General features: G+C 40.3%; 1 protein-coding gene and 1 long non-coding RNA gene across 3 annotated transcripts in view; one reads left to right on the top strand and one right to left on the bottom strand.

Annotated features, from left to right (window-relative positions):
* LOC126940350 (uncharacterized) overlaps positions 1-24,487 on the top strand; it is a 174,717-nt gene that overhangs the window by 110,985 nt on the left and 39,245 nt on the right. The window lies entirely within an intron of this gene.
* MTRF1 (mitochondrial translation release factor 1) overlaps positions 1-24,487 on the bottom strand; it is a 54,146-nt gene that overhangs the window by 26,227 nt on the left and 3,432 nt on the right. For both annotated transcript variants that reach the window (XM_050766134.1, XM_050766133.1), the window contains exons 3-6: positions 20,304-20,395; positions 18,717-18,798; positions 18,413-18,520; positions 5,621-5,793 (exon numbers count right to left, since the gene is read on the bottom strand). In XM_050766134.1, coding sequence (XP_050622091.1) covers positions 5,621-5,793; positions 18,413-18,520; positions 18,717-18,798; positions 20,304-20,395 — 455 coding nt within the window. The remainder of the gene's footprint in view (positions 1-5,620; positions 5,794-18,412; positions 18,521-18,716; positions 18,799-20,303; positions 20,396-24,487) is intronic.

Here is a 24,487-nt window from a genome sequence, read left to right on the forward strand (position 1 = left end):
AAGTGATCTTCCCACCTTGGACTTCCTGAATGCTGAGGTTACAGACATGAGCCACCACACCTGGCCCAGGGATTCCATTTTTAAGCACTGATTTAGGATGTTATGAGATCACTGAGTTTTCAATCTATCAAAAGTTTCATCATTCATCATCCCAAAGTTACATGTAAGAAACCCCCAAAAATATATAAAATACACACATATATACTATATATTGTTGATTCTCATTATTGTTAGAATGTCTATTTGCAAATTTTCCTACTCACTAAAATTTATTTGTATCCTTGAATCAACACCTAAGGCACTTCCACAGTCATTTGCAGACATGCATAGGGCAGTGAAAAATATGAGTTGCTCCACACTTGCCCATTGCCAGCTGAAGTAGGACAAGGTAACACTGCCTTCTTGTGGCAGCTCTCCTACAGAGATGACCAGAGAATGGAGGTGTAGGGGGCAGAGCAGAGCAGTGCTCTGGCTCTGGGGCCAGTTGGACTGGGTTTGAATATGAACACTAGCACCTGTTAGTGGAGCAGCATCAGGCAAGTCACTCGACACTCTTAGGCCTCGTTTTCTTTATTGTAAAGTATAGAGAATCTACCAGGATAGGTTATTTTTAGAATTTAAGATTATAATCTACGTGAGCTCAGTGTGTGTGTGTGTATGTGTGTGTGTTTATGGATTTAGCTAATTTTTTTTTTTTTTTTTTGAGAGAGGGTCTCTGTTGCCTGGGCTGGAGTGCAATGGTGCAGTCATAGCTCACTGCCACCTTGAACTCCTGGACTTAAGCAATCTTCCTGCCTCAACCTCCTGAGTAGCTGGGACCACAGGTGTGTGCCACCACGCTCAGCTGGATTTAGTTAATATTGAACCATTGTTCGTAACACTGATTTAACAAATACTGAACCATTACTCCCAAGTGGTTCAATATCTACTAAATTAGTGTTTGCTGCAACTTTACAGAACATAACTACTGGGAATAATGAAAATCAACTTCATTGGTGTATGTGTGTGTTTATTAGTGGATTGAAAGGTGGCTCCCAAAAACATATGTTCATGTTCTAATTCATGGAACCTTATTCGGAAAAAGGTTCTTTGCAGAGGTAATTGAGTTAAGATGAGATTATCCTGGATTATCAGGATAGGCCCTAAATCCAATGACAAGTGTCCTTATAAGAAACAACTAGAGGAGACAGTAAAGGAGAAGACCATCTGAATTTGAAGAGTGGTATAGTTTCAAGCCAAGGAACACCTGGAGCAACCAGAAGCTGGAAGATGCAAGGGAGGATTCTCCCCAGAGCCTTCAGAGAGGCGTGACTCTGCTGACACCTTGATTTTGGACTTCTGGCTGCTAGAACTGTGAAATAATAAGTTACTGCTATTCGAAGCCACTAAGTTTGTGGTAATTTGTTACAGCAGCCTTTGGAAACTTATACACAGACACAGACACACACACACACACACACAAATAGTTAACAAATATGTTTTGTTTTGTTTTTTGTTTTTTTTGAGACAGTCTTGCTTTGTTGCCCAGGCTGGAGTGCAGTGGCATGATCTCAGAATTCACTGCAACCTCTGACTCCCAGGTTCAAGAGATTCTCCTGCCTCAGCCTCTCGAGTAGCTGGGATTATAGGCGTGTGCCATCACTACCAGCTATTTTTTGTATTTTTAGTAGAGATGGGATTTCACCATGTTGGCCAGGCTGGTCTCGAACTCCTGATCTCATGATCCACCCACCTTGGTCTCCTAAAGTGCTGGATTACAGGCATGAGCCACTGCACCCAGCCTACAACAAATATGCTATTTTTAAGGGGAGAGCTAACATTTTGTTCCACATTCATCATTTATTATGATGAATGACAAAGCAAGTGTGACTTTTCTCTTTGAAAAGTAACTAGTAACTGGGTCAAGGCTGGAATCTAAGATACTGTTCAGCTGATTGTTCTTTTGTATGTTTCCTCTCAAGTGACTGCAACATAGTGAAGAAAAAGATTATACGGCTTTTGTTAATATATGTTAGAGTTGGCTGCCTTAAGACTTCAATAAGTACTGAAGAGATAAGAGTGACTTACCATTTCATGTGGCTATAGTATATTAAGTAGTTACGTAGAAAATGTGTGGATATCATATGCCACATTCTCCCAAATGTTACAGAAATATCTAATGACTTTTGGGAAACTCTGGATACAGAAATGGTGACTTAGGGCAGATAAAGCATTTTAAATGTCAGTTAAGAGAACATAACCTTGTACTTTTAGAATAGTGAGATGCTACTAAATGGGTTTAATTTTCAAGAATATGAAAACAGGGCCCAGCACTGTGGCTCACGCCTGTAATCTCAGCACTGTGGGAGGCCAAGGCAAGCAGATCACTTGAACTCAGGAGGTTCAAGACCAGCCTGAGCAACATGGCAAAACCTTGTCTCTACAAAAAATATAAAAATTAGCCGGGCATTGTGGCACACACCTGTATAGTCCCAGCTACTCAAAAGGCTAAGGTGGGAAAATCACTTGCTCCTGGGAGGTCGAGGTTGCAGTAAGCCAAGATAGGGCCACTGCACTCTAGCCTGGGTGACCAAGTGAGAGTCTGTCTCAAAAAAAAAAAAAAAGAAAAGAAAAACAGGGTAAGTGGGAACGGGGCAGAAGAAATGAGGATGGAAGCAAGACAGCTCTATGGTTTTGATTTTTTAACCATGTAAATGTTTAATATATGAAAATAAAATTAAGTAAAAAAGAAAAATCAAAGCCTAAAATTAAATAAAAACAGAAATAAATGAACCAAAATATTTATCATAATAACATAACCACACAGAAAAAAATTATTTCAGATGGTCTCTGAGCATAGTGCTCTGACTATGCATTCTTTTTTTTTCGAAACAGAGTCTCACTCTGTCGCTCAGGCTGGAGCACAATGGCGTGATCTCAGCTCATTGCTATCTCCGCCTCAGACTCAAGCAGTTCTCCTGCCTCAGCCTCCTGAGTAGCTGGGACTACAGGCACGCGGCACCACGCCTGGCTAATTTTTTTGTATTTTTAGTAGAGACAGGGTTTCACCATGTTGGCCAGGCTGGTCTCGAACTCCTGACCTCAAATGATCCTGTCTGCCTTGGCCTCCCAAAGTGCTGGGATTACAGGCGTGAGCCACCACACCCAGCCTGACTATACATTCTTGGTAGAATATATTCTAAGGAAAAAAATCTTAAACTTACTCAGTAGTTTACTATTAGTAATGTTGATATTGTAATTTTGAAACTATTTTATATATAGTATATAATAAACCAAATAAACATATTAAAATGATTATGAAACAAGATTTTTTGTGTAATGGAGAGATGTAAATACAAAATGCAAGAAGTTGAGGGGTGACAAAAATTTCTGTAATGTTACATTTGAATTGGTAGTAATAATATGAAACTGTGATTTCAAAACATGTATTTCCTGGCTATATCCACTGAAGGAGTCTAGAAGTAACAACACTAACTACAATGAACAGACCTACTATCTAGATCTTAATTTCTGGATACATTCCCCACTAAAATGAACCAGGCTGACTTAAGTCTGAGGCAGGATAGTACAAAATGGGCCTGGGAATCTAAGTGTGTCCGAAAGCATAGTATGCTCAAATGATGGTATCATTTCAAAAGGACAAAAGGGGTACTCTAAAAGGCTACTACAGACCAAATCTGGGACTATTTGAACATAAAGAAGAATAGTAACTATAAATAAGTGAATTAAAACATGAATCCATGAGTCTATAATGAGGTTAATATGTGAAACTTGATATATGAGTTTATAATGAAATCATACACTAGAAAAAGAACGCAAGAAAGTGTGGGCTAGGAGGTGAGAAGGTAGTAGGGAGGAAAGTTCTTTACAGAAGAATGCCAGTTAATAAATGTGGAAGGAATGACGGAATTAGAAAATCACCATCTCGCAACCCCAAAGTAAAGAACTGATTCAGGCAAGGATCACCAATGGATGTTAAAACTATGGATGAAAGGTAGTTGGGAACAGGATATATGTACCCTAGAAATTACTTAGTAATTGCAAAGGGAGAAATACACTTTTACAATGGAGATATTTCTGTGGTCACCATCTTCGCTAACTACTAAAACTAAGGCACACTAAAAGTGAGACAATCTAGCATTATGTGTCTTCTGGTAAGAGGCAACATGCCTATAACTACACCTATGAAGTATTATCACTCAAAATGTGTAACCTGCACGGAATGGAATATGTAGATACAACTTTCAACATAATACAGAGGATAAAAGAACAAGTTAAACAGTACCATGAGGAACAGTCAGAGGAATCCAGAATGTGGGACATTCTTCAAGACAAATGGTCTAGACTTTTCAAAAAGTCATTATCATTAAATAATAATAATAATAAAAAGTTGGGAGACTGTTCCAAACTTAAAGAAATATAACAACTAATTGCAACGTGTGAAACTTGACAGGATCCTGGTTAAAAAAAAAAAAATCACTATACCCAGGTATAGTGGCACACCTGTAGTCCTAGCTACTCAGGAGGTTAAGGCAGGAGGATCACCTTGAACCCAGGAGTTCAAGTTCAGCCTGAGCAACACAGTGAGACCGTACCTCCAAAAATAGATTAAAAACAGCTATAAAAAAATTGGGGGCTGATTAGGGAAACTGTTAAATGTAATAGGTATTCGATATTACACAATTATGCTTAGTTTTCCTAGGTAATGGTAGTGTGCTTATATAGGAGAATGCCTAGGAGATGTATGTGAAAGATTTGGAAGGTAAGGTCTCATGGTGTCTGCTGTATCCTTTACAGTTCATTTAAGTAAATGTATATACATAGAAATCAAGCAAATGTGAGAAAATGTAAACAACCAACCTCAGGTGAAGGTTGTAACATTTCATTATGGTATCCTTTCAATTTTCTATATGTTTTAAAAAAAAGGTTAGGGAAAAGAAAAATATAGAGCAGATGGCTGTATTCAACTAAAAAGATAGATATATGATCCCCATACTGATATTATACCACTGACCCTGAAATATTATCTCTGGAATTCATTTTCTTTCTTAAGATAAAATTTAGGCAGCAACATTAAACGAACATTTTTTGAAAATTAGTGACTTCTATTTAAAAGCAAACAAAACATCTTGGTCAGTGATAAGAGGGGCAACTTTGCCTGGGGGAGAGTTAAAGATTTCCCATTAGAGACTATCAAGTCCAATCTGTAGCCATGAAAAGAACAGATTTCCAGCTGGGAGCGGTGGCTCACACCTGTAATCCCACCACTTTGGGAGGCCGAGACGGGCAGATTGCCCAAGGTCAGGAGTTCGAGACCAGTCTGGCCAACATGGTGAAACCCTGTCTCTACTAAAAATATAAAAATATTAGCCAGGCGTGGTGGCATGTGCATGTAATCCCAGCTACTCGGGAGGCTGAGGCAGGAGAATTGCTTGAACAAGGGAGGTGGAGGTTGCAATGAGCTAAGATTACCACTGCACTCCAACCTGGGTGACAGAGTGAGACTCCGTCTCAAAAAAAAAAAAAAAAAAAAAAGGACAGATTTTCCGAGAAGCTAAGGCTTCCCAGCACAATACCCGCTGACATGGAGTGAGTTTCCCATGCCTCCTGCTGAGGTTACCTCATCTGGTTGAGGAAGGACAATAACCGACATCGTTCCTGTGTGAATGCGCTGCATCCTTGAGGACAGGCCCACCTCGGGGATACGCTGAACTCGGTGAATCCCACCCTCATACTTCAAATGCTTATAGACACTGTCACCAGAAATTCGGGCGGCGGCATGATGTAGTCCACCTAGGGGAACAACAGTCCAGAAATAGTAATGAATTCTCCTTTGAAACAGATCAGGATCCTAAATGTCCTTAATCGAAGGCCTGAATGTGAGTACAGAGCCTGAGATGAGAACATAAAGCATGGGAGAACAAGGCCCTCTGAAGAAGAAGAAGAAAAGAAGACATAAAGTATAAACAAAACTCCAGTTTCCCAATGTAAATGTATTAAAATATGAAAGGAAACATACCAAAATTTAATTAATTAATTATAGGAGCTAGTGATGCAACAATAGAAAACATACCAAAATATTATTTGGTTATGTTTGGGGAATAGAATATTTTCTTATTTCCAAATTTTTTATAATGAACAAGTTTTCTTTTTATAATAAGGGAAAAATACTATTTGAACAAAAAATAATACTGGGATGTTTTCTACATTGAACTACCCTGTGTATTCTTAGGCTAATATGGTATCATATATAAAAAAATGCTCAATAGTAGAATAATTTCATAATGTTGAGTAACTCCACAGATCCTCCCAAGTTTTCAAGAATTTATTGAAAGTCAGCTCTTGCTTATCTGTGGAGTGGGAAGAGTATCACAAAAGAATCCTAACACCTAGGCTAGCTTGTTTTTTTTTTTTTTTTTTTTTTTTTTTTTTTGAGACAGAGTCTTGCACTGTCGCCGGGGCTGGTGTGCAATGGCTCGATCTCGGCTCGCTGCAGCCTCTGCCTTGTGTGCTCAAATGATTCTCCTGCCTCAGTCTCTTCAGTGGCTAGGATTACAGGCACCCGCCACCAGGCCCGGCTAATTTTTCATATTTTTAGTAGAGACGGGGTTTCACTATGTTGGCCCGTTTGGTCTTGAACTCCTGACCTCATGATCTGCCCGCGTCAGGGTCCCAAAGTGCTGGGATTACAGGCGTGAGCCACCGCGCCCGGCCACTTGTTCTTATCTAATGATTTTTTAAAAATCTTTTTTATGATACAATAATATATGAAGACAGAAAAACACACAAATCAAATATATGGTTTAATGTCCACCACTTGGGTCAAGAAAAAGAACTGTGCTAGTCACTCCATAAGCCCTCCCAAATGCCATTCCCAGTCATAATCCTCTCTCTTCCCTATGAGTAATCATTATCCTGACTTTTATTCCTTTCTTTACCATAATTTCATTACCTAAACGTGTAGCCCTAGGCACTACAGTTTAGTCCTGCCCATTTAAAAATGTTTGATGTATCTTTTTAGTCTATTAGTCCACATGCTTAACATCTATTGCTTTCATTTCCTACAAATGATCTGTTGAACGTGGGCTGCTGACCTGTAGAATTTCCAGCAGTCTGTTTTTGCGGATTGCATATTCTTGGTGCAAGTCACCCTGTTCTGCTGCCCTCTGTACTGGCAGCAATTAGGCAGCTGGGTGCAGACACTGGATCAGACCTCAGTTCGAGCCCCTTGGCAAGACTATAGGAGGTGTACGGTGTCTGGATGTCTCTCTTTTTACAGTCTTGACAGCCTTTGACACTGAATGGTGAGAGTCTAATTCTATCATTTCTTTCTCACTTATTAGTTAAAATACACTAATAAAGACACACTTCTCCTTGTCTACCATTTGATTACCTAGTGATACAATTACATAGGAAAAGCAAGATAAATGTTTGATTCTGTCCCTTTTACCAGTTCTACCAATATACCAACTTTTTTTTTATTTTTTGTAATACACTGAACTGGTTCATTTTAATCCTCTGAAGATGACCAATTAAAAGTTTAAATTATCATTATGAACTCAAGGATTGAAACACATCTAGCATGTTTAAACCAAGTACAGTTATTATTAAAGCTCAACTAGTCCCATCTTTGGCCCATAGAGCCTCTTCAAATTGACTTCTGAGTTCTTTTGACATGCCTCATTTACATGGGACATGCCCCATTTGTACGGCATAACAAGATATTCCAGGATTATCTTGAACATTTTTTGCCCTAGACCTGGAATCAGCCATGTCTCCAAGAAGTCCTGGTTCGAGAGAACTACTACTGGATTTGGTTATTATTTCTAAGCCTTTTCAGTGGCCAGAGACAGGAAATAACCTCATGAGTTCATGTGATGTTGAGACTCAATTTTCCATGGGTCTCTTGTGTTCCTGCACATCTTACAAATGAAGCATTGCTGGCTATTTCACTCTAAAATATCTTTTAAAGGTGGTTTGTGCAGTGAACAGCCTTGAAAATAATGTGTCCCTCCTGAGCAAAGGATAGGTTTCCACAGCCTTGGAAGACAGAGATAGTGTCTCTCTAGAGCAATGTGCAGGCATGCCTACTGCCCATTAAAAAACGGCTGGGCGCAGTGGTTCATGCCTGTAATCCCGGCACTTTGCAAAGCTGAGGTGGGCAGACAGCGGGAGCCCAGGAGTTCAAGACCATCCTGGGCAACATGGTCAAACTTCATCTCTACAATAAATACAAAAATTATGGCCGGCGCTGTGGTTCACACCTGTAGTCCCAGCACTTTGGGAGGCCGAGACAGGCGGATCACGAGGTCAGGAGTTCAAGACCAGCCTGACCAATAGGATGAAACCCCGTCTCTACTAAAAATACAATAATTAGCTGGGCGTGGTAGCATGTGCCTGTAGTCCCAGCTACTCGGGATGCTGAGGCAGAAGAATCGCTTGAACCTGAGAGGCGGAGGTTGCAGTGAGCCGAGATTGTGCCACTGCACTCCAGACTGGGTGACAGAGCGAGACTCCATCTCAAAATAAATAAATAAATAAAATTAAATAAAAATAAAAAACTTAGCCAGGTGTGGTGGCACGTGCCTGTAGTCCCAGCTACATGGGAGGCTGACGTGGGAAGATGGCTTGAGTCCAGTTGAGGCTGCAGCGAGCTGTGATGGTGCCACTGCCCTCCAGCCTGGGAGACAGTGTGAGACCCCGCCTCAAAAAAAAAAAAAAAAAAAAAAAAAAGACTCAATTTCCTTAAGTTCAGTGCTCTTCTCCTATAATGCAACCTACCGTGTGGGCAGGTATCATCTGGTCTTCTTCGTTGTTGCCCTGTGGGACTCTGGGCTCAGGGAACTGGCACAAAAATGCTGATACTCTGGCTATTGCAATAACCCTGAGTAATAAACTGTCCTTCACTGCTGACCCATGAAACAGCAGCAGGCTACCTTGTCAGCGTGCAAGTAGGGTAAAATCTCAGACCTTTCAGTTTTTACAACTGACACTTCCAAGTTAAATTCAACCTCTTTTCTCTTACACTTTTATTGTGTTTCTTCCCACACCAAGAATCTTGGTTCTCAAAGAGAGGGCATTAGAATTAAAATATCCCACAATTACTCATCTGTTTTTATATTACGCTACACACCTAACAGTCTCAGAATACTAATACTAGTTCTACTAATACAGTTACTACAAACATTAAAACTTTTTTGCATATGCTCTTGCCATTTGCCTCCCATTTTTCAAATGATTGTACTATATCTACACTGTCAGATCATACAGTCCTTATGTAACAAATTCATTCTCCTTAGCCCTCAATTAGTCCCAGTTCTTCGTCTAACTGAATATTTCATGCTCACCCCCACTCCATATTTTGCTGTCTCTCATTTTAGTTGTCTGAAGCTTGTTTCTAGTAGATTCCACAGAAAGGGACCATGGGAAGAGTATTTCCTGAATTCTTGCATAATGAGAACAATTTGCTCCCTTCACATTTATAAGTCAGTTTTGCTGATTATAAAATCTTTAACTCAACTTTCTTTCTTTCAGTGAACTCTATCTCTCTCTGACACAAAGTGCTGTTACTGAAAAGTCTGAAGGAAATCTAATCCTTCCCTTATAAGTCTCAGGGTCTTTGTTTCTACATGTCTAATGGATCTTTTCCCTTTTTTGTAAGTCCAAACATTTTATTAGCCGATGGCTTAGTGTTGGTTGTTCTAGCTGGATATTTTCAGATGTGCACATGGTTTCAAATCTTTTCTTCTTTTTTTTTTTTTTGAGACGGAGTTTCGCTCTGTCGCCCAGGCTGGAGTGCAGTGGCCGAATCTCAGTTCACTGCAAGCTCCGCCTCCCGGGTTTGCGCCATTCTCCTGCCTCAGCCTCCCGAGTAGCTGGGACTACAGGTGCCGCCACCTCACCCGGCTAGTTTTTTGTATTTTTTAGTGGAGACGGGGTTTCACCATGTTAGTCAGGATGGTCTCGATCTCCTGACCTCGTGATCCGCCCATCTCGGCCTCCCAAAGTGCTGGGATTGCAGGCTTGAGCCACCGCGCCCAGCCTCAAATCTTTTATTTCTATTTCAGAAGAGTTCTCGGGAAATATAGATGTATTTATCATAGGCAGCTTCAAGGGTGGCCCCCCAGGATCCCTGCCTGCTGGTATTCATACCCTTACAGTTCCCTCCCAGCTGGTCTGTATGATCAACAGCATATGGTATGGCAGAGGTGATACTAAGTCACCTTCTGAGGTTAGATTATAAAGAACCATGGCCTCCATCTTGCATCACTCACTTCGGAGAAACAGGTTGCTAAGTTGGAAATAGCCCTATGGAGAGGACCTGGTGGTAAAAAGCTGGTATCTGCTTACAACCACGTGAGTGAGCTTAGAAGCAGGCCCTGAAGCCCCAGTCTTGTGTTGAGATGACAAGAACCCCACCCAACAGCTCAGCTGCAACCTCATGAGAGACCCTGTGCCACTCAAAAAAGCAGCTGATTCCTGACCCGCATAAATTGTGAGATAAAAAATGTTTGTTGTCTTGAAGTTGCTAAGCTTTGGGTAATTTGTTACACAGCAATAAATAACTAATATAGTATCTGCTCTTTTATCATCTAATCAATCTTTTTGCCTGTCAACAGTATTTGTCATTTTTCTTCACTCCTTTATCTGTCTTCATTTCTTCTTGATTTCAAAAAAAATTTTCCTTTTTGACTACTATTTTCTTAAGGCATTAAATGTTCTGTTTATCTACTCAAATGTTTCTTCTGATTTATTCATATCTAAAATGATTTTTATTTGCTTTCTAATTATTTCCTGAGTCTGTCATTTCTACTCCTGATTTACCAGATTCTTTGACACTTCATATTGCTTTTTTTTTTTTTTTTGAAGACATGGTCTCACTCTGTTGTCTGGGCTGGAGTGCAGTGGCACAATCTCAGCTCACTTCAGTGTTGACCTCCTGGGCTCAAGCCATCCCACCTCAGCCACTGGAGCAGCTGGGACTACAGACGTGTGCCACCATGCTCAGCTAATTTTTAAAATTTTTTGTAGAGACAAGATCTCACCATGTGGGACCCAGGCTGGTCTCAAACTCCTGGGCTCAAGCGATCCTCCCACCTTGGCCTCCCAAACTGCTGAGGAATATAGGTGTGAGCCACCGTGCTCAGCCTCTTAACTTATTTTGAAATAGTAGATTATAGTTTTGACCTATTTTGTAGTCATGTCTTTCTAATGTGCTTTGTCTGTAGGGATATTATTCTACTCCTTATTCTCTTGTTTCTCATAAAACTTTGTATGGAACTTGACCTTAATACTTTTCTATGGTTTATTTTTATGTGAGATTACTTCTCCATACATTTTAGAATGAGTCCAGGAAGGCTCTTCTAACTTCACAGAGCTCTCTTTTCTGTGACTTTGTGTAATGTTCAAGTAAACAGCAGCCTGCTTTCTGGGACTTCCTGGCTGTTCTCCCTGACATTGGATTAGATCTTCTTTTCCCTTCCTCCCTCTTTATCCCTGTCCTGCTCAACTCTGAGACTCCTCCCAGCAGTCCTTCCTCAGTGTGGGGGCCTGTTTTAGAAAGGCGCCCTAGTGGATCTGTTTTGAGAGGTCATGGGGGCTACACTGCTCTGGCCTCTTTCAATCTCCTTACCTAAAGCCTGAACCCTCACTCATTATTGGAGAGCGTAAAACTCCTCCCAGCTCCAGCTCATGTTCATAACTGGCTCCCAAATTCCAGAGAAAAACCATGAGTTATGAGGGGGTTCTCCAGTTTTCAGATCTGGCAGATGCCACCCCATTGCTTCCTTCTTCCTCCTGCACAGATGCTTAGACCATGCAGGTTCTATGGCAACTGGTAGTTTGTTTTAGGGTTTTGTGGGTATACCCTGCAACTGAATGCTGTCAATGCTCTCCATGGGTTTTTGGTTTTGCTATCTAGTTGCTATATGTGTTTTTGCATGGGGATTCAGAGAGACTGAAAACTATGCTGCTACTGCAGTTGCCATCTTCCTAATGCATTTCTAATGAAGATATAGTAACCCTAACCCATTCGGTTTTTTTTTTTTTTTGAGATGGAGTCTCGCTCTGTTGCCCAGGCTGGAGTGCAGTGGCCAGATCTCAGCTCACTGCAAGCTCCGCCTCCTGGGTTCACGCCATTCTCCTGCCTCAGCCTCCTGAGTAGCTGGGACTACAGGCGCCTGCCACCTCGCCCGGCTAGTTTTTTGTATTATTTAGTAGAGACGGGGTTTCACCGTTTTAGCCAGGATGGTCTCGATCTCCTGACCTCGTGATCCACCCGTCTCGGCCTCCCAAAGTGCTGGGATTACAGGCTTGAGCCACCGCGCCCAGCCCCATTCGGTTTCTAAAGTCAGCATGTTAGACAAAAATTGAGTATAGTTTTAGATTACCCTTGAAAATGCCTTAGGAAGGTGTCTTATAAGAGACTGGCATACTGTCTCTTAGGTAAGTCCATCATAGCTGATCTTCCTCCAGCAATAAAACATATTACTGGATAATAATCTTCATACCAAATAAAGCAGCTGACATGCATTTAGGGGACAGATGATACGAAAAATCAAATCGTTTAAATAAAAAAAAAAAAAGAAAAATCAAATCGTTTAACATTCATATTCAGCGTGGTAGGATGGACATACTATGAAAGATTATCCAGGAACTAAAACAGAGTGACGCCACAACAAATTTAAATTCCCCATCTCACATTCACACTGTACTTTAATAAAATTACTCCTCCATCCTCTTTACTTCATCTCATGTGCAAATACTTGAATATTATAAGAGAAGACTGTGACTTATTTGGTATAGATTGAAACAGCCAGTCTTAGGCTACCTGAGTTCAAAATTCAAGCTTCTCTTCTTCCTAGCTGTCTGCCCACAGGCAAGTTAGTTCCACGCTTTGGTTTCCTTATGTGAATAATAATAGTATATAAGTAGTGCTACAGCACTGCACACCTGAAGGGGGAAACATTCACACTGAAGAGTATATGAGTAGTGCCTCAAGGCATATGCAGGCATACAACATAGCCTTGAAATTTTACTCTCCAAGGGTTTTTGTGACGCATAACCGAGATGAATACATGCAGAACATTTAGTACAGTGTTGACATTTAGCTGTCGAGAGGTATCAGTCGTAACTGGAACTATGCCATTGGCTTTCCTGGATCAGTGTGAAATCTTGTGGAAGAGAAAGGCTGTCAAGCTCCCTATGAGATAAACTGTGACACAAGGCTAGAGAGCTGATATACCCTAAAGGAGGACAATGAAGGTGTATTGTGGCCTTGCCGGATGAAAACAAACTGCTTCTGGTGGCTTTTACTGACAGGGATGGAGAAAAAGGCATTTGCCACATCAACAGCTATATACCAGGTACCAGGGAATATGTTAATTTGCTCAAGTGATGAAACCACATCTGGTATAGCAGCTGCCGTTGGATTCACTGCCTGTTTAAGCTTTCAATAATCCATCATTTCTCCAGGATCCACCTGTCTTCTGTACAGGCCAAATAGGGGAGCTAAATGGGGATGTGAGGGGAATTACCACCCCTGCATTTTTCAGGTCCTTGGTGGCAGCACCAATCTCCAGGATCCCTCCAGAACTGCAGTATTGCTTTTCGTTTGCTATTTTCCTAGAGGCCGTTCTGGTGGCTTCCACTTGGTCTTTCCCACCATAATAGCCTTTGCTCCATAGGTCAGGGAACCAGTGTGTGGATTCTACCAGCTGCTGAATATGTCTATTCCAATTTTGCATTCTGGAACTGGGAAAATAACCACAGGATTGGTTATTTTCACCCTGGGCCCACTGTGAGATGGGCATGAGCTAAAACTCATTGATCACCTGACCTCCACACAAGCCCCTATCCTGACTAGTAGATCACAGTAACATTTTTGAATGTCCTAGAATTAGTGTTGGCTTACAGACAGTGACTAGAAGTCCTCTCTGATTACTTTCTTTTCTCCAAAGTATAGTTACTGTACTAAAAGGCTATAAACCCCTTTGAGGAGGCTGGGGAAAAGTTTTGGCAGTATCCTGGGGATTTTCCTCAAGGGGACCTACACACTCGCCTTCACTCAAGGTATTCTGGGTCTGGAAATTGGCTCAAGTCTGGAAACTGGTTGAGCAGCTGTGATTCTCAGTTTTTATGATTCAGGATAGCCTTCTGTTTACTTGACCTAGAAATCTTCTCTTATACAGATCAAGTAGTAGGCTTCCTATCTATTTCACTTCTAGGAACACCATGATCAACGCTGTAAGTCCGCAAAAGTGAGACTATTCTGCTTGCTTTTTTTTTTTTTTCTTTTGACGGAGCCTTGCTCTGTCGCCCAGACAGGACTGCAGTGGAGCAATCTCGGCTCACTGCAACCTCCACCTCCCGGGTTCAAGTGATTCTCCTGCCTCAGCCTCCTGAGTAGCTGAGGGTACAGCCACACACTACACTCGGCTAATTTTTGTAGTTTTAGTAGAGACGGGGTTTCGCCATGTTGGCCAGGATGGTCTCGAACTCCTGACCTCAGGTGATCCACCCATCTCAGTCTCCCAAAGTGCTGAGATTACAGGCGTGAGCCACTGCGCCCGGTCACTGCTTGCTATTTTGACTCTGCTGTCTGGCACGGTAATTACGCCTACTACTTGGCATTTGGCAGTGGGGTACCACCAGTTGGCCCCTGCCACCCTGGGATCGAATTACTCCTACTACATTTAGGTTTCCCAATTCAGTGACCAAAGTCCCCACTGTATGGTGTGACCTAGAGAGAAGAGTGGTCACAGAGATCCTGAAGGATGCTGGGGCTCCCCACAAATATGTTTCTCACAGTTGTGGTGAAACGTGAGTCATCTGGACACATAAAATTCACAATTACATTCCAGTAAGCCACCCCTCTCCAAATTCAACTCGTGAGTAGAGAATACCAAAACATAATTATAAATATTCATCCATCGAGGGCTGGGGAGATCATGCAATATATTTTATAGAATCCCTTTAATGTGGAAAATATTTCAATTCATTAGATACCAGGTTTACAGATCGATAGTGTCAGACCTACACTACATATCTAGAACCATTACCCTCCACTGCTTCCATAGACTATCTTGTGATCATTTAGTTTGAACTATTTCTGAAATGGTTAAATATTGTCTCTATCTGTACCTACTGCCATAAAATGATATGACTTTGAAAGTCACTTAACGTATGAATTTGTACATGAAACTTTCAACTTTAGCTTTTAGTGCTATGTGAATCTCTATGGTTATCTATGAGTTCCTCTCCATTTCAATTAAACATTAAAAAAATATATCTGTGTGCACACACATGTAATTTAACATGTATATAAGGTAGGTGCTTTTTGCCCTTTCTTTATCCACATCATTTTCTTCTCCTAACTGCTTCTAATAAAGAAATCATTTTTTTAGGCTGGGCGTGGTGGCTTACGCCTGTAATCCCAGTACTTTGGCAGGCCGAGGTGGGTGGATCACGAGGTCAGGAGGTCATTTCTTTTCCCACTGCCACTCTGGAACATGACTGTTTGCTTCCATTTACTATCCCCTCTCCCCACTTCTTTCGGGACAGAGTCTAGCTCTGTTGCCCAGGCTGGAGTGCAGTGGCACAATCATGGCTCACTGCAGCCTCGACCTCCTGGGCTCAATCAAACCTCCTGGGCTCAATCAAGCCCAGCCCTTAGTCTTTAATTTTAAAGGTATATGAGTAAAATATTTGTAATGTTTCTTTTTTTTTAAAAAAAGGAGGCTTTTAACTTTTCAAAATATTTTTATTTTGCCAGTGAGTTAGTGTATCTAAAGGCAAGTTTTCCCAACCATTGTTTAGGCTGCTCTACAAACCTGGAACAGAATCTCTCTTCCTGTTATTGAGGTCATCTCCCTTTTATTCTTGAAAGTCTCATTCAAAATACACCTATCAGAGTTCACTCACGATATTTTCCACTACTCTCCTTTTCACAATGCTGCTATTTCTTCTTACATTCTCCTTGAAACTCTCTCCTCTTTTGCTTCCATATTTTACTGTCCTCATCCTTTTTCTGCTTATCTTGAATCCTCCTTTTATTTTGCTAACTGGTCTATCCTTCTAAACGTGGCCATTCTCCAAAGCTTGTTGCCCTGAATGCTCTCTCTCTACAGACTCTCCCTCACTTATTCTCTCAGTATCAGACATTGTCTCTGAGTTAACAGGTATCAAATAGTTTGCCTGAGTTCTGTTCTCTCACCAAAGATCTGGTTACTCAACTTAATATTTACTCCGAATATTTCTTTCTTTTTTTTTTTTTGAGACTGAGTCTCACTCTATTGCCCAGGTTGGAGTGCACTGGTGCAATCTCAACTCACTGCAACCTGCGCCTCCCGGGTTCAAATGATTCTCGTACCTCAGCCTCCCGAGTAGCTGAGATTACAGGTAATTTTTATATCTTTAGTAGAGACGGGGTTTTACCATGTTGGTCAGGCTGGTCTTGAACTCAGTCTCCCAAAGTGCTGGGATTACAGGTGTGAGCCACTGTGCCCAGACTATTTACTGACTATTTCTAAGTGGATGCTCACTATAACCTCAAACTTAATAATTTAAAAACCATTCATCATTATTCTTTCCAAATGGTTTCTGCCTTCCAACTTCTATTCCATCCAACGGCATGAATGAGTATCACAGTCTTCTCAGCTAGAAAGATTAGACTCCCTGTGGCTCATCTCCTTTGTGTCAGAATAGAATCATGGGATGTAGTGCAGCTCTGGATCAAACAGACTAAAATTTAATCCCAGGATTGCCATTACTTACTGTGTGGTCCTGGATTAGTTAGTTACTCTCTGAGCCTAGATTCTCATCTGTAAAATGAGATTAGTAATACCTATTTCACAAGGATGTGAAGTTGTTCACACAGGACATACTGGATAAGCAACAGTTCCTCTCACATCTAGTTACTCAGCAAATTATGCCTATTCATCCTTTGAAGGTCTCTGACACATAATTCTACTTCCCATTCTAACTCTTAGTCATATCTGGATTACTGTAATAACCTTTTTGCAGTCTGCACTAAATCTAGCCTTTCCATCCATGCATCCATGCATCCATCCATCCATCCATCCATCACTATTGTCAAAATAATCTCCTTAAAATATATTTTATCAAATCATATTAATACAATTTTCAACAGCTTCCTACTGCCCATCAGTCAAAGCTGTTCAAAATCTATCCACTCAAACCTACTTCCGAGATTACTTCCCTGACAAGCTATGGGTAAACTGGCCTCCCCACTCCCTCCCCGACACACCAAGACCTCTCCCACCAGCATGCTGCTGCTCAGGTTGTTTCTTCCCTCTGCGCTCACAGATAACCCCCTTTCCTGACCACTGGTTGTATCTGAAATCTGTACCAAGTACAACTTCCTTAGGCTGTATGCTGGTTCTTATTTCCCTTTACTGTTCAACTTACATGAATCTTCTCTCCCTACTTTGATAGTCTGTGGTTTATTATTGATGACTCCTCTGTCTAGTACAATGTATCACTGCATAACCAAGCAGAGGAAAACTTTCAAATGGATTAAAAGAATGGGACAAATGAGAGAATTATCATCACGTTTTGAATCAATATACTTGAGTATTGAAAGGTAAAGAACTGCACTGTTTGCCTACGTTGTATTATTATTATTATTATTTTTTGAGACAGTCTCGCTCTGTTGCCCAGGCAGGAGTGCACTGGGGTGATCTCGGCTCACTGCAACCTCCCCCTTCCGGGTTCAAGCGATTCTCCTGCCTCAGCCTCCCGAGTAGTTGGGATTACAGGCACATGCCACCATGCCCAATTAATTTTTGTATTTTTAGTAGAGACAAGGTTTTACCATGTCGGCCAGGCTGGTCTCAAACTCCTCACCTCAAGTGATCCTCCCACCTCGGCCTCCCAGAGTGCTGGGATTATAGGCATGAGCCATAGTGTCCAGCCGTTCTATAAATTTTTATCAGCCAAAAGAGAACAGAAGTTTCTTGAAAATAAAGACAAATGGTTAACTTTTTCTATATTCTCATAAAAATCAAACACATTAGCCACTTAGTCTAATTAGTAATACTTATTATATTATTTTATAAATAAAGCTATTTAAAGTAAAAACCTTAATATATCTTTGCTTTCAATAACAGAGAAAAATGATTTTGAGGCAAGATACGTATCTAAGTTCCTCAGGGGAATTTTCTCTAATTCACATATTTCTCCCTAAGCAAACGCTTCCCTCATTTCCACTCTCTTCTCCCAGCTAACAACTCTACTATAATAGAAAGCCACTGTGATTGATGAGCCTATGTCACAGTGTTTAGTAGATATACACCAAAAGTTTAAAAAAAAATGGGACAATATGGTTCTAATCAAGATCAGAGGTAAAATAATTTTCAGTATCTGCTACGGGCAAATTCCTCAGTATGCCTACCATAATCTGCTGGTGTATAATTCAGAAGTTCAAATTGCCAGTGTTTATAGCACGAATAATTCTGGTACATGTCAAATATTTCTCGGGTAAATTGTTGGCAGATGTCACCTAAAAGAAAATATGAAAAATATTTAGTCAGAACAAATTTCAGAAAGCCATCCTTAAGACTAAGTCCTTTAAGACACAAAGAATAACTATTTGCAAATTTAAATACATTTAATGGACTTTTAAAGTTAGTGTTATCAGATAAGGTAAAATTCAAGGACTTTTTAGATCATTTAAATAATAAAATAAGTTTACTGACCTCCAGTAGTTCTTCCAGATGTCACCTCTAAAATAACATCATTTTTGTCATATTTCTCCTTTGGCAGAAGGCTCTGGAAAAGCTGGAATAAAAATCAGCATTTGTGTGTATATTTTCCCCGGCATACTATTACTGAATTTAAATAAAGGCCCCAAAAACATTGAAAAAATCAATAATTGGCAAAATCATACAGTATCCCAAATAGGATATTCCAAAAATGCTATAATAAGTAGAACTAATTAGACCTAAAACAGGTGATCAATTCAGGTTAACAATGGAGTTACTTGTCAGTATATTTTCTGCACTGTTATCAGATTATCTTAATTTTCTAGAATGCAGAAGTTCAGATCAAAGTCCAGGGTGTTCCATTCAATTTTCTTCAGATTCTGGCTCTTATAATTAGTTCTGAACAGCAGCTTCTTTCATCTAACGAATGAAGCAAGGCTTTCAAAGTCTTCAATTTGAGAAATGATTTCATATTATCTCCTGCTGTAACTGACAGCAGACACCAGCCATGCTGTGCCTTCTCAGCAGAGTCGCTCTAATTAAAGACTATGTTGAGGGCTCCCAAGATAAGGCTCAAAATGAGTTTCTCAGCTGTGACCAGAAAAAAAAAAAGGCTTCCTAATAAAGAAAGTAACCAACTTTCCTCTTAGGAAGAAAAGGGAAGTAATTTCACTATTACTAAAAAGTTTTTCAAATCAAACTAAAAGTACCTATGTGTCATGATTCTCCCTACTGCCAATTTCTGAAATACTCCATCTCTGCTAGAAATGATATAATCTATGGGAGAGAACATCAGACTAAGAGTCAGACATCTTCTACCTTTGATTAACTGGTTCAATTCGTAATAAAAATAACTGATATCCCATGTAACCTCCCCCTTAACTTTTCAAAAAGCCCGTCTCTTGGATTCCCAGAGTAAGAAAGACTGAAGGTAGGAAGACGGCAAATGTGACAGAGGGAAACATGGTATATCGTAGTGTGTTCTTCATTGTCTTTGTAGACAAACCATCCGTTAAGCAAGAAGGAAAAGAGACCACTATGGAAGGGAAATCTTCCATTTCCATGTCTAGGAGATATCAGCTGATGCTGATACAGTATCATGAATCCTGAGAGGCTCCAGTATGCCACACCCTTACTAGACCTAACCAAAGATGTGTGTTAACCAACTATTTCTACGCCTTTGGATTTATTCTATTCTATCCAGAGTGCAAATTTCCAATCCTTAATTAACAGTCACCATGAACTCCTCCTCCACTTCTCACTCTTAAAACCCTCTGACTTGTCCCTGTGGTGAACTAAATTTCTTTACCAGCATGTATGCTCTTACTAACAAGTTAACAGACTCAACTTTGAATTTTTCTTTTTTTTTTTTTTACCCTGGGAGTCTTTGTTTTATTATGTGACACCATAATTTCTTCATTCTCATTCTGCAGCAAATTATAGGAGACCAGCTTGATCACTTATCATAAGAGCACACTTAAAATAGTGTTTGGAAACCATTTTGAGCACCAAAGCAGAGTCTAGCAAAAACAGTATTCCTTTATACAGCACTACTGAACTAGTCTACTTCTGAAAACCTACCTCATTGTACAACATGTTGATTTTTTGATCAATGGTTTGCCTTTCTTCCAGTGCAAGTTCTTGTAACTGCTTTTCATCTTGTTTATTTAGGCCTAAAAGCCAGAAACAGAAATAATGATAAAGTTTTGGAGAAACTCCTAAGTAGCCATGTTCCTCTTTGGCTACTAAGTTTTATTTCAATTGCAAATGCAAGGGATTATACAAGGGAACATTTAGAATATTTGGAAAATGTCAATTAACAAGTATTTGCTAAGCATTTCCAAAAAGCTCAATGTGAAAAGTAGTATAATCGTGCCTCCCAAAACCTTGTGTGTGTGTTTTTTAAGGTAAAATAGCTTAAAACATTTAATCTCTAAACAAATCAATCTATTAACAGTAGTAACAAAAATATGCTTAATATAGAAACCCACATTTACAAAGCTCGTTATTTGAAGGTCTATAATTACATAAATCAAGTGATTAATCAAACAGGTTTAAAAAAGGACTAGCTAATTAAATATAAACCCAAATAAGGTAAGTTTTGGAACAAACTGGAGTGAGCATTTCCTGTCTAAAGGTGGCAGCTGTAACTCAGCATACTGTGACATGGTCCAGCACAGCTACAACTTCCATATTATCCAAGAGAAGTCAGAAATAAGAATTCTTAAAACCTCCTGATACATTCATACTCAGTTCACGTTGTTTTTTTTTTTTTTAGAGAGATGAGGACTCACTATGTTGCCCAGGCTGGAGTGCCAGTAGCTATTCTCAGATGCGATCATGGCACACTACAGTCTCAAACTCCTGGACTCAAGCAATCTTCCTGCTTCAGCCTTCTAAGTAGCTGAGATTACAGGTGTGTGCCACTGTGCCTGGCTTAGTACGGTACTTTAAAACACATATCATGGCCAGGTGTGGTGGCTCATGCCTGTAATCCTAGCACTTTGGGAGGCCAAGGCAGGCAGATCACTTGAGGTCATAAGTTCGAGATCAGCCTGGCCAACATGGTGAAACCCCATCTCTACTAAAAATACAAAAATTATACAAGCATGGTGGTGCACGCCTGTACCCCTAGCTACTCGGGAGGCTGAGGCAGGAAAATTGCTTGAACCCAGGAGGTGGAGGGTGCAGTGAGCCGAGGTCACGCCACTGCACTCCAGCCTGGATGACAGAGAAAGACTCTGTCTTAAAAAAAATACGTATCATGTGTGTCAGACAAAACATACATTTTTGTAACCTGTCCTGTATGGAGAAAATGGGCCTTTTTCTATTATTTCCAAAGCAGAAAGTTAAATCATGGAACTCTACCAAAACAAGATAATAATGATCTAGTTATTGACCAAGGATGGTAGACCTCATGACCTTTGACTCCACTACTTTAGAGGCCTAGAGGCTTCGTCAGTGGGCACTGCTACAAGTTGAGGTAAGAAATTCTGACCCTTAATAATAATTATAAAGAAAATAGAAATGAAGAATCACAATTATAAAGAAGAGAAGACTCTTTTAAATTATTCTGTAGTCATGGAAGTTATTAGGGTCTGGTGGGAGTCTGTGGCTCATTCAAGCTTTCAACATTTAACATTTTGCTAGACACTCTGCTAGTTGCTGGGGAGACAAGGAAGAAGCAAAAACATAGCTTCAGGTCTCAAGTGGCCCAGTCTGGTGGCAAACACATATACATGATTACAATATGTGATGGGGCAGTGCCAGTGTGCCATGGGGGCATAAATGAAGGGGACTAAACCAGACGTTAGCACTTAATGAGGGCTTCCTGGCTAAGGCGTCGTCAGAACTAATTCTAATTATGGATCATCTGTTGTAGAATTTTAATGTCACCACTAGTACCACATTGTGCACATGTCACAAATGGAAACCAGGCTGACATTACTTAATAGATACCTGCTGGTTCAAAGGTATCAGAAAAACCTTCTGATTTGCAGTCATATAAAATTATTTTTGTGGTCTCATTATTTGCTGTAAACCTGTAGAATCTGTCTAATTCAATTTCATTATATCAACAAAGATTCAAGAACCTATTATGTCCCACGTTTAGTGCTGCAGAAGATAGAAAAATGAGTAAGACACAGGACCTGACCTTGAAGAACAGACAATGGGGTTAGGGGCTTAGGTTAAGACAGTTACATAAAGGATTATAATACAAAACAGAGAAAGGTAACCATACTTGTTTTGCAAAGGGTACTGAAGCCAAAGTATGACATCTCAGCCAAACTTTGTAAGAGGACTGGCTTTTAACAAGGTGAAATGGGTATGTTAACAATGTGGGCAAAGATATAGTCATGGGACAGCACAAATATATCCAGAGAATGGCAAGTTGTCTATTTTGGTTGGAAGGTAGAATATGCAAAGAGAATTAACATAGTACATGGAGAGGCTGGGGTTACTCTGCAGGGGCTTTTAAATGCCAAACCAAGAAATCTCTACTTATAGGCAATGGGAACAGGTGAGTAACATGAATAAGACTGTACTTGAACTGGAACGTCTAGAGGTAGGACTACAAGTTAGGAACTGATTGCCATCAGCTAAGTCAGAGATGTAATGAAGATATAAATTAGTGGAAGGAATAGAAGGGGACTCATGCAAGATGCATCACAGAGGTAGACCCTACTGGACTTTGAATCATCCAGTGAGTAGTGGATAAAAGCAGAGGCTTTGGAATCTCATTGCTTGGGTTCAAATCCTTGCTTCTCCCCTCGCTGGCTGAGTGACCTTTGCAAATTTAACCTTTCAGTTTCCTCATCTATAAAATGTATAAAATGAGGGAAAACACAAGCTGTTTTTTTTTTTATTTAAAAATTTTTTTAAAAGCTGGGAATGGTTGCACACACCCGTAGTTCCAGCTACTTGGGAGGCTGAGGTTGGAGGACTGCTTGAATCCAGGAGTTCAAGGTTAAAGTAAGCTGTGATTACGCTACTGCATTCCAGCCTGGGCCACAGAGCAAGGCTCTGTCTCTTAAAAAAAAAAGGGGGGGGGGGAGAATAATAATCATATATCCTACCTCATAAGGTTACCTGAGCATTCAAATGAGATAACATTTGTAAAGCCCTGAGCTTAGTGCCTAGCACATAAGAGGACTTTGTAAATGTAGCTATTATTACTATTATTATAGAAGAATTGTAGAGGCAGTACAGCCTTTAGAACTGATGCAATCCAATGTAATGTTATACATGATACAACCAAGGCTGAAAGAAGTTATGCCAATTTAATTAGAATGCATTTCGTAAGCTCCTACTATATACAAGCAGCCTTCTCAAAACTAATTAATTACAACTTTGTGTGGCATTATGCAAAAGAATAAAAAATACCTCCATTAAACCTATGTAAGAGACTTGTGACACCATCAATAGAAGGCAGAAAAATGGAAGCTTTCAAACATCCAGGACTTTACAGGTATAACAGTGACTGGCCTGTATGTCACATAATAATACCTCTAAGGCTAAATGAAACAAGATGAAGCACAGAAGAAAACCTAGAAACTAAAAGTGAATAGCAAAATCTGGATAAATGTTGAATCATAGGTTAGTTCATTAAACTTTTCTCTCAAGTTCTGTATAAAAATTTTGGAAAATTTTCATAAGAGAAAAAATGTAGAGGCAATAGCAGTATTAAGAAATACTAAAATAGAAAATTAAGATAAAAAATAGCCTGTAGGCCCAGCTACTCAGAAGGCTGAGGCAGGAGGATTGTTTGAGCCCTGGAGTTTGAGTCCAATCTGGGCAACATGGTGAGGCCCCATCCCTTAAAAAAAAAAAAAGATAAAAAATAAATACGCCAGCCGGGCGCGGTGGCTCACACCTGTAATCCCAGCACTTTGGGAGGCCAAGGTGGCTGGATCACTTGAGGTCAGGAGTTCAAGACCAGCCTGGCCAACATGGTGAAACCCCGTCTCTACTAAAATAAAAAAAAAAATTAGCTGGGAATGGTGGCAGGCGCCTGTAGTCCCAGCTCCTCGGGAGGCTGAGGTGGGAGAATCGCTTGAACCTGGGAGGCAGAGGTTGCAGTGGCCGAGACCATGCCACTGTATTCCAGCCTGGGTGACACAGCAAGACTCTGTCTCAAAAAAAAAAAAAAAAAAAAAAAAAAGAAAGATAAAGCTTCCTTCTTGGCTCCACTAATGCGTGGTCCCCTCCAGGAAGCTTTACCCAATCCAGGCTGGTTTGAGGGCCCTCTCCTCTTTGCTCCCATG

The sequence above is a fragment of the Macaca thibetana genome, chromosome 17 (genome assembly GCF_024542745.1).
Source record: "Macaca thibetana thibetana isolate TM-01 chromosome 17, ASM2454274v1, whole genome shotgun sequence".
Classification (NCBI taxonomy): domain Eukaryota; kingdom Metazoa; phylum Chordata; class Mammalia; order Primates; family Cercopithecidae; genus Macaca; species Macaca thibetana.